The 11,200-nt window shown below is 45.3% G+C and overlaps 1 protein-coding gene across 1 annotated transcript; it reads left to right on the top strand.

Moving 5' to 3' along the window:
• The first annotated feature begins 1,467 nt into the window (after positions 1-1,467).
• LOC129548877 (mammaglobin-A) lies at positions 1,468-4,719 on the top strand. Its single transcript, XM_055415758.1, has 3 exons — positions 1,468-1,624; positions 3,249-3,439; positions 4,528-4,719. Exons 1-3 carry the CDS (start codon positions 1,570-1,572, stop codon positions 4,564-4,566), a joined length of 285 nt encoding a protein of 94 aa, XP_055271733.1. The 5' UTR covers positions 1,468-1,569; the 3' UTR covers positions 4,567-4,719.
• Positions 4,720-11,200: the final 6,481 nt, after the last annotated feature.

The raw sequence follows: 11,200 nt of genomic DNA, 5'->3' as shown, positions 1-11,200 counted from the left end.
GGTTTATAATGGAATAAATTGGTGAAACTGAGTGAACTAAGTGAGATAGCCTTTGATAAAACAAACCTCACAGAGGTGAGACATTTTTAATTTTTCAGTTCAGTTCAGTCTCTCAGCCGTGTCCATCTCTTTGCCACCCCAAGGACTGAAGCATGCCAGGCTTCCCTGTCCATCACCAACTCCCTCAGCTTTCTCAAACTCATGTCCAAGCAGATGGTGATGCCATCCAACCATCTCATCCTCTGTCGTCCCCTTCTCCTCCTGTCTTCAATCTTTCCCAGCATCAGGGTCTTTTCCAATGAGTCAATTCTTCGCATCAGTCCTTCCAATGAGTATTCAGGACTGACTTCCTTTAGGATTGACTGGTTTGATCTCCTTGCAGATTTTTAGTTTTTTTAATTTTTAACATTTCCCAAATTTAAAACACCTTCCTGAAAAAAAGCTTCTATAGGCAAGAGAACTCTGCCTCCCAGAGGAGGTATGTGGTATCACACCCAGCTCTTGTGCTTGGTAAATCCGCAGAACAGACACACAGCATATGCTACTTGCACTTGGAAGAAGAGGAGAGTAGGAACAAGAGGAGGAGGAAGGGGAGGGGGAGGAAGAAGAGATAATGATTATCACAATAATAATAAAAAACAGGGAGGACAGTACAGGCTCGCAATGCTGTGCTTTGCTTTATTCAGAAAGCAGATTTGCATTCATTTTACCTAAAGTCATATAATGCAGCCATGAAATTGAAAGACTTCTGCTCCTTGGAGGAAAAGTTATGACCAACCTAGACAGCATATTAAAAAGCAGAGACATTACTTTGCCAATAAAGGTCTGTCTGATCAAAGCTATGGTTTTTCCAGTAGTCATATATGGATGTGAGAGTTGGACTATAAAGAAAGCTGAGCACCAAAGAATTGATGCTTTTGAACTGTGGTGTTGGAGAAGACTCCTGAGAGTCCCTTGGACTGCAAGGAGATCCAACCAGTCCATCCTAAAGGAAATCAGTCCTGCATATTCATTGGAAGGACTGATGCTGAAGCTGTAAGTCCAATACTTTGGCCACTTGATGCGAAGAACTGACTCATTTAAAAAGACCCTGATGCTGGGAAAGATTGAGGGCTGAAGGAAAAGGGGACAACAGAGGATGAGATGGTTGGATGGCATCATTGACTCAATGGACATGAGTTTGAGTAAACTCTGGGAGTCGGTGATGGACAGGGAGGCCTGCTGCAGTCCATGGGGTCACAAAGAGTCGGACACGGCTGAGTGGCTGAACTGAACTGAACTGAAAGTCATATATAATGACGGCAGTTCCAAAATTGTCTGGGGTCCCAAAGACTCTGTCTCCTCAGTTTTCTACCAACAGAAAAACAGGCTGTCTGGGTTCTTGTTGGTTCTTGCTGTTGTTTCCTGGTCCAATGCCAGGTTTATCCTGTGACTCATTTCCTCGTTTATGGGAAGGATTAGCGTGGTGACCTGGAGAATAAAAGGAAGCGTTCTGGGCACTTACCTCTAAAGTGAGCTCCTTCTTCTCTGACACATTAGACTGACTTGTCAGCAACAGTTGCCTCCAACATGAAGCTGGTGACGGCCGTCCTGCTGGTTGCCCTCCCCCTGTACTGCTATGCAGGTGAGTACTGACGGGTGCACAGGTGTGGGGCTAAGATTGCTGTCTGGGTCCCTGTGCAAGAGCTCCCACCCCCCAAGCACCAATACAGGACAGGCCTGCCCACCAGAGACCTGAGCATCATCACTCATTCCCGAACCTGAAAGAAGGCCCTTTGTGGGCTTTGCCTCTGCCCTGGGGCTGCACATGGTGTTTCACGACATTCAGCGTGCCCCACCACCGTCACAGGTGCCGTGCAATCGGGATGAGGCTAGTGACTGGCTACTAGAATCAGGCATTTCAGCAGGGCAAGGGGAAGAGATGCTCTGATGATTCCTGATTTTATACCAGACGGGTTTCCTGAAAGAGGCACTCTTAGAGTCTCCTTAAGTATGAAAAGAAACAGGAAATCTGCCAGGAGGTAAAGCTCAGGCTGCGGTGGGTGACCGAGGGTCCTGCACCCAGTTGGGGGTCCCAACTCTTCACAAGTTTTCACAGTTGATTTGAGCCCTTCTGGAATGCCCTTCCTCCCAGTCCCTCCCTGCTCAAGGTTGACTGAAGAGGGGAGTTCACACCTCCTTGGAGGTCTCCTTCCCCAGTGAAGATCCAGCTGGAGAATAATGCCCCGGCAGCTAGTCTAGTCTTCTGTAATAAGTCACAGACATAGTTTATTCAGCTTGCAAAGCTCTTTTCTTTTTTTTCATTTTTGTTTATTTATTCTTAGTTGTACTAGGTCTTCATCACTTTGCCCAGGCTTTCTCTAGTTGTGGCGAGTGGGGGCAACTCTTCACTGGGGTGCGAGGACCTCTCATTGCGATGGCTTCTCTTGTTGCAAAGCAAGGGCTGTAGAGCATGGGCACAGCAGCTGTAGCACACAGGGTGAGCTGCCCTAAGGCGTGTGGAATCTTCCCCAACCAGTGATTGAACTCACATCCCCCACATTGGCAGGCGGATTCTTATCCACTGTGCCACCAAAGAAGTCCTACAGAGCTCTTTTAAATATCCTCACCTCGTTTGTCGCTCAAGTGCTTGCAGATGTGTTCAAGGTGACAGGCTCAAGGTCAACTAAATAAAAAATTACAGACCCAAGAATAAAAGCCAGTTCTCTCTAATCCAGTTCCAGAGCTCTCTCTCCTACCCAACTGAGGTTGCCACAACAGATCACTTCACAAGCAAGAATTTCATTTGTACATTATTTTGTTTGTTTTTTTGTTTCAGAAAATCGTTAGCATCAACAGAGCTAATGGACAATATTCTAGAACCAGTACATGTACAATCCTGGGAAATTTTACTTGTTACTTGATAATGGTTAAGCATCATATGACTCTGAACAAAGAGAGACCAGATAAAGTTTAATATGTTGCCCTGAGTCAGAGCGTCTCACTTCCTCAACGCCCTCCTTAGTCAAGGTTACATAAGGTTTGGCTTCTAGACGCTAGCAAGAGGAAGCACAGGGGTTTTAGGTCTTAGAGAAATCCCAGATCCCAAGTTTACTCTCGTAGAATAGAGAACTGAAGACCATTCGCCATAATCTTTCTGAATAGATATCTCTACAGGGATGTAAAAGAATGACAACCATCATGGTTCTGCCCCCCAAAGATGTTCCTGCATCCATAATGGAGCCCATGTTTGCTTTCTTTCTTCCCAGGTACTTCTGGCTGCTCCCTTCTTGACAATGTGATTGACAAAGCAGTTGATCCCACTGTGTCCAAGGATGAATATAGAGAATACATTAAAGATTTCATACAGACTAAAAATGAGGAAAACGCTGCAGATGATTTAAAGCAATGTTTTCTCCAGCAGTCAGATGAAACTCTGGCCAATTTCAACGAGATGTTGGTAATTTCAGCTTCTTCTGATGTGCTTTTACAACCAAGGGACAGGGACAAACAGATTCTACATTTGTTATTCATACACCAAAGCAAGTGATGAATGTGCTTTATTTCCGTTTATTTCATTGTGTGGTGAGTCTGATGACTTTGACATCAAGAAAGACGTTAAGGCTACAGTGCTGAAATCTTTAGTGAATGATAAATTTAAAAGACAAAAGAGGGAAAAGCAAAGGGTCTACCCAACCCTCACTTCCCCAGTAGGCACAGAGGCACACACACACACACACACATTATGATCAGTGAAATAAACCAGTCACAAAAAGACAAAGGTAGCCTAACTCTTATACCAGGTTTCAGGGGTAACCAATCTCATAGAAACACAGGGTGGAATAGTGGTTTTCAGAAGTCGAATATTGAGGGAAAAAGGGAGTTATTTAACAGGTACTTAGTTTCAGTCTTGTAACCTGAGGACAGTCTGGAGATTGGTCGTATTGACTGCAGAGTGAATATGGTGTTAGGTATACATGAAATGGTGAAAATGGTAAATTACATAATTTACGATGTAATTTAAATTACATCATTTACTGTGATCCTTACAATGAAGGATGCAAGGCTTTTTTTCTTGCAAAGCCTAGCTCAGATGGATCTTTCTGAGTCACAGCCTCGAGATTTTGCAGGCTACAAAGTCAAAGATAAAGGTCCAGGCTATTTTCTATATTTCTGACAGAAAGTCTGCACAGGAATTCAAAAATGTCTTGGGTCCTTGTATTGGAGCTGAGACTGTCACGATTCTATGGAAAACTGATAATATACGTAGCATATAGCAAGAAATGTGCAGAAAAGAACTTACTCAAGGGATCTCTGGTGGGGAAAAGATCCGGAAGCACCAGCACTTCTTTGGCATTAAGAAATGTCTCCTGAATGATAGGATAAATGGGATCATTCTGATTGAACTTCCAGCACTAATTCTCTTGAATGTCAGATGTGTATGAATGCATTCAAGATAACAATGAGAAGAAACGTTTATTGTGCAAGATTTTATTTTGCAAGAGGGAGCTGAAAATCTAAGTGATTTTTTTTGTTGTTGTTTTTCAGCAAATCATGTACAACAGTAAATACTGTAAACTATTCTAACTTTCTGCAAGACCTTTGGCTCAGAAATGTCAACTGGCGATGAGTATATACCACAAGCTGTCTGTCTTTTTTGTCTTTTAATCTACACACTGCAAGACAATTGTTGAAACCTCAAATACATTTTCATTTCAATAAAGTATCTGCATATCTGAAGTTCTTTTTGGTTATCTGATTCGAACAGAGACTTTAGAGAGCTTCACATATAACACACACACAGAATTATTCATTAAATAACTCACAGGTGAAGGATGGAAGTATTTGAAAGGCACTTCGTCCCTTACGTTTCTAGCCCAACATTAATTGTCTCTCTGGAAAAGCAGTTTTCCTCCCCTCCTCACGCCCATCTCCCCAGGAACTAGAGGGGAGTTTCCGGTGGTTGGGTCATACCCAAGTTCCCTGGCCTGTGTCAGTCTTCTGAACCCTGCTGGCCACGGGGGGCACCTTTCTCAGTTCTGTCTCTGCCCCAAGTGTGCAAGGCTGGGAACAGAGCCATTGAGAGCAGTGACTCAGGCAAAGCCAGGGTGAATCCTGTCTTGATTTTAAAATCTGATATATGGCACTAATCTTAACTTTTAACATTAGTTCACAAAAATATTATTTACCCTAATTCCTGAGATGTTTGAGTGTAAGTTGCTCAGTCCTGACCAACTCTTTGCAACCCCACGTACTGTAGCCTGCCAGGCTCCTCTGTCCATGGAATCCTCCAGACAAGAATACTAGAGTGGGTAGCCACTCCATTCTCCAGGGGAATCTTCCTGACCCAGAGGTCCAACCCGGGTCTCCTGCATTACGAGCAGGTTCTTTATTGTCTGAGCCAACAGATGTTTGATGCCCCCTAATAGAACTGTATGACTCTCCCCAGATGAGTCCCTCGAATGGCAGTGTAACTCATCCCCTCATTCATACAGCGACCTACGAAGTCAGGAAGATCAGGGGAAAATGTGCACTACGTTGGAACAAAGCCAAGCAAGAAATGTTAAAATCGAACCTTAGCTCCCCTTACTTCTACCAGTCCCTACAATCCTCTCACCAAAGATAAGTTATTGCCCCTCCGCTCACACCTCCCAGCGTCCCTTTTCCTTCAGGGGCCATCCTTTCCACCAGGAAGACCTCTGGCCCTTTCTTGGGACGATTCAGCTCCCCTAAGTTTTGACTCTTCCCTCCTGTATAATGTGTATAAGAAAGAGGCACCAGAGGGGGGTCCTGCGATGGGGAGCCGTTCTCTGGTCAGACCGGTCTCAGCTTTGAAGGGACGTGGTCTCAGGATTGCAAGTAAGGGCATCCCAGCTGCAAGTCTCTCCCCAGCCCCGGTCTCAGCACTCGGACAGTTTGGCCTCCATCTGCCCCAGGACATCATAGAGCTGTCCCAGCAGAGTGAGGGTTCCCATTCAACACAGTCACATGTTTGAGAGGCACACCACCCAGTCAAGGATATAACCAAAGAATGTCTGCTGGAGGGGCTAATGCCTGCAAAGCCTTGCAGAACCCAAGAGGATGACAGAGGACCTTGCTGACAACACCAGCAACTGCCAAACATCCGGCAGATGGGAGCGTTGGAAGAAACACCGAAGATTGGAGCAAACGGAAGCAGCTTTCTGGAATGTCCATGTCAGCACGTCACTCAACCGACTTTGGCCACAGCAAAAGACACAGTATGCTTTCTGACCACCGTGGAATCAAACTGAAAACCGAGAACAGAATGATCATAGGAAAACCTCTAATCACTTGGTTAAAAGAAACACGCAAATACACACACTCCTTTGAAAATCAATGAATCATCAAATACTTCCTACATCTTTTTTTTAAGTGTCTGTCCCCAGCACTGACCTGTCACCCTGTGGTGGAAGAGGGTGGTCTTGTGCGAACTGCAGTCTTCATTGCATAACGTATAGCATCACACTAAAGGGATAAGGAACGGGGAGCAGATGGTAGGTACACAAGAGCTAAACTCCCGCGGAAAATGCACTGCTAACAAACTCTGGTGGAGACAGGAATCCTAGAGACCGGTGAGGAGGCTGGAATCGTGAGTGTCATGTTCAAGATTTATGGCAAGGTAGGTGCCCAATAGGCTACTGGAGATGGCATCATCGACTCGATGGACATGAGTTTGAGTGAACTCCGGGAGTTGGTGATGGACAGGGAGGCCTGGTGTGCTGTGATTCTTGGGGTTGCAAAGAGTCGGACACGACTGAGCGACTGAACTGAACTGAAATATACAGAAAACACTTCGTAAAACTGTTTCTCCTATTTTTCCTTCTAACTATACTCTGTAGGACTCTTACTGCCTAGAGTTGGAAACAGGACAGTGACATCTGTCCAGGCAGAAATGCATCATTCTTGCTATACTTCTAACACGTGTCTTGGACTTAAGCAAATATCACATCTCCTGGAAGTTAACACTCAAGTTAAACCACTTCTCACAAAATGCATGAACAGCGTCGAAAATCATCTGAGATAGATAGATAGATACAGATCTGAATCACTTTTCTGTACACTTGATACAAACACAACATTATAGATCAACTTATATTTCATTAAAAAATAAAAGAAATACACAAACTGGATGGCAATTGCCTGGGAATGGTAATAAAAATAAATGTGCTTTATGAGTTTCTGACTAAAAGGGCTCAGTGAGGACTAAGATCGATGGAAAAGACTCACATCTGAATAAATCCTAGTTTCCATGAATAAAATTCAGAAATTCAGGGTTGAAAAGAAAAACCTACATGTTTCCCACAAAATACGTAGAACTCACGTCAGACTTTTCAACAGCAACATGAAAAGAAAATGGAAACAGAAAGCTGATTGCGTGCATGAGTGTGCTCCGCTGCTCACTTGGGTCTTACTCTTTGAGACCCCATGACTGTAGCCTGCCAGGCTCCCCTGTCCATGAGATTTTCTAAGCAAGAATACTGGAGCAGGTTGCCATTTCCTTTTCCAGGGGACCTTCCCGACCCAAGGACTGAACCCACATCTCCTGTGTCTCCTGCACTGGTAGGCAGATTCTTTACCACTGAGTTACCCGGGAAGCCCAGAAAGCTGATTACTTATGGCCTAAGGCTGAAGGGATCGTGGGAATGGGAAATGACTGCTGTCTGGAGGGTTCTTTTTTGGGGGTGATGAAAACGTTATACAATGGACGGTGGGGATGATCGCACAACTCTGAATATATTTAAAACCACTGAAGGGTACCCTTTAAATGCATGCAATCTACGATGTGTGATCTCAATAAAGCTGTTGAAAAACAATGTGCTTTTGTTTCCAGGTCTTCCTGAGGGTGACGGGATTAGAAATGAAATACAGGGACTTTCACAGTGGTCCTGTCGTTAAGACACTGATCTTCTAATGCAGGGGGTGTGAGTTCCATCCCTGGTTGGGAAACTAGGATCTCTCATGCCATGGGGCATGGTCAACAAATTTTAAACATAATAATAATTTTTAAAGTTATTTTTCTAAAAAGGGATAAAGAAATTAAATATAGTGTTTGCCTACCAGGATCAACAATTTACAAAATAGTTTATGCTCTTTTGTTATTGCTCAGCCACTCAGCCACGTCCGACTCTTTGCGACCCCAAAGACTGCAATGCATCAGGCCTCCCTGTCCATCACCATCTCCCAGAGCTTGCTCAAATTCATGTCCATTGAGTCAGTGATGCCATCCAATCATCTCATCCTCTGTCGTCCCCTTCTCCTCCTGCCCTCAATCTTGCCCAGCATCAGGGTCTTTTCCAATGAGTCAGCTCTTTGCAGCAGATGGCCAAAGTGTTGGAGCTTCAGCCTCAGCATCAGTACCTCCAATGAATATTTAGGACTGATTTCCTTTAGGATTGACTGGTTGGATCTCCTTGCAGTCCAAGGGACTCTCAAGAGTCTTCTCCGACACCATAGTTCAGACGCTCCCTGGTGGTCTAGTGGTTAGGATTCGGCGCTCTCTCCAACACCATAGTTCAAAAGCATCAATTCTTTGGTGCTCAGCCTTCTTTATGGTCCAGCTCTCACATCCATACATGACCACTGGAAAACCATAGCTTTGACTATCAACAATTTACGAAATAGTTTATGCACTAAATAGTAAGGATATTAAAAACAGATATCAGAGAGCTATTTACCAAGCCATTCTCCTCTGCAGCCAGGACACATGGCTGATCTTCTTTTCCTGTGATGGCACTATGTCACTGAGCTCAGGCCAGTGGAATGTGGGGGTCATTAGAAACATCTCCTCCAGGCCTGTCCCAGAAAGCTCCCCTCCTTATTCCCTTATATGCCACCGAACACCGAGATCCAGGAGAGTCCTAAGGCTCTATCAGATGCTTCAGTGGTAAAGCCTGGGTGCCTGAACGACTGCGTGAAGTTGGGAGAGTTTCAAGGACAGGGTGTTAGGAGTGATCTGCTCCAGGGCAAAGGAACATTGAACAGGTATTGAACCTATACCTATATCTCTTGAGGGAGGTGTACTTTATGTGATTTAGAAAAGTAGGTTCCAGGGTAGGTTCACTTCTACCCATCACTTTCAAATGCTCCATAGGCACAGTATCTCTGTATGCCCACACACCCAGGGCAAATACTCCCACTGCCCAACCTCAGCACCCACTGGGTTCTGAGGAGCATCCATTTGTCTGTTACTGTCCAATCAAGAAATAGAAAACCTTCTAGGTATATTGAGCAGAGTGAACTTCATACAGGAGTTGATAATGAAGGTCAAAGTCTGGAATAGGGATAAGGGAGCATAAAGGATCCACAAGGATTGATAATTACAGAAGATAATACTGCCTCTAAAACTGGAGTTGAAAACTAAAAGGTCTTGCCCATCCCATGGGTGCAGGTGAAGGTGAAGTTGCTGTTGTCGAAACTGAGCTACCTGAGCAAGAACCAAATGGCCAAGAACCAAGACATGAAGCCACCGCTGGAAACTCTGCCACGGCTGGGCTGCTGGTCTACTCTGCCCACTGCTGCCACAACTGCTGCAAGAGGCGATGCCAGAAGCTCAGAACACACGGCTCCTGCCCCCTACCGCCTTCCAGTCTTCAACAGTGCCCCTCACTGGAGAGACTAACAAGAAGGCAGCTGGCAAGAGAGCCTGGGATGTGTCGCACATGGGTCTTCAGTTGCAGCAGATGAGAGACGGGTAGGAGAAAGGAACTAACTCAGCCACTAAATAAATAGAGACCCTACCAGGCACACAGTGATTGCAATCTACAGCCTTGGTCTTATCTCTGATACAGTGAAGGCGAACATCTGACGTATAACAAAATTAACAGCTTGTAAGTTTTTGCCCATGACATGACAAAAAGACTTAATCAGTATAGTAAGTGTATCAACTAATTCAACACGTATGCTTAAAATTCCTGTAAGATGTTTTTTTTTAATTCTTAATTATTGATTCATTTTGGGTCCTCCGCACTGGTCTTCGCTGCTGCACACAGGCTTGCTCCAGTGCTGGTGAGCGGGGCTACTCGTCATTGTGGTGCGTGGCCTTCTGATTGCACTGGCTCCTCTTGTTGCAGAGCGCAGGCTCTAGGGCACTCGGGTGTCAGTAGTTGCAGTACTCGGGCTCAGCGGTTGTGGCACACAGGCTCAGTTGCTCCACAGCATGTGGGATCTTCCTGCACCAGGCACTGAACTTGTGTCCCCTGCATTCCCAGGTGGATTCTTATCCATTGAGCTACCAGGCAAGCCCCTGTAAGATCTTATGTCTTTTGTCTTCCACCCAAAAAGTAGCCCTGGAGAAGGAAATGGCAACCCACTCCAGAATTCTTGCCTGGAGAATCCCAGGGACAGAGGAGCCTGGTGGGGGCTGCCATCTATGGGGTCACACAGAGTCGGACATGACTGAAGCGACTTAGCAGCAAAGAGTAGCAAATCTATGAGAAGGATTTGGGGAAAGAAGCGAAGACTATATGTATGTAAGTTTTAGATGATAATGGAGATGAATGAGGGCCAAGAAACAAGAAACAAAAACGTTCACTGTCCCCTCCACTTCAAAAGACTGCTGGGAACAGAAAGTCCTTCCAGCGATCCAAGTCAACAGCCTTGGGGATCCCACAGCGACTGTGGGCTCAACAAAAAACTTTCATTGTCCCCTCCACTGCAAAGGACTGCTGGGAACAGAAAGTCCTTCCAGCAATCAAAGTCAACAGCCTTGGGGATCCCGCAGTGACTGTGGGCTCAACAGTTCCCTGGTCCTGAGGTTGTTTGGCTTCCTCCTTCACACTGTTCTTTCAGAATTCATTTTTTTTTTTAATGTACATTCAACATGTCATGAATGCCATAGCATTATTCCTTTTTTTCTCAAGGGGAAAGATGGATTAAAAAAACTGCTAATTTCATCATCATAAGTGGCACCTGTGTTTGCAGAGGACTGAAACTCCCCTATTTGGAAGGGACCTGTGATGGGGCTGTGATTTGCTGTCCCCAGAGGCCTCCTGCACCTGTAGGGCTGACCTACAATGACGAGCATGTACCTCAAGGACCTGGCAGCTCACCTTATTGACTGCAGGAGGGGCAGGAAGAGTCTTTAGCACCTGGCTCCACTCCTGCAAGGCAGCTTGACCTCTGGAATTGCTTCAGGTGACATCCGATCCCCAGGAAGAACAGATGTATCTGAGCAGTGCCTCACCTTGGTCTGGTAATCCTG

Source organism: Moschus berezovskii, chromosome 25, assembly GCF_049115385.1.
Source record: "Moschus berezovskii isolate FMDL1 chromosome 25, NW_MosBer_1.0, whole genome shotgun sequence".
Lineage (NCBI taxonomy): Eukaryota > Metazoa > Chordata > Mammalia > Artiodactyla > Moschidae > Moschus > Moschus berezovskii.
The sequence above is the reverse complement of the archived record's forward strand: the minus strand, read 5'-3'. Positions and strand labels throughout refer to the sequence as shown.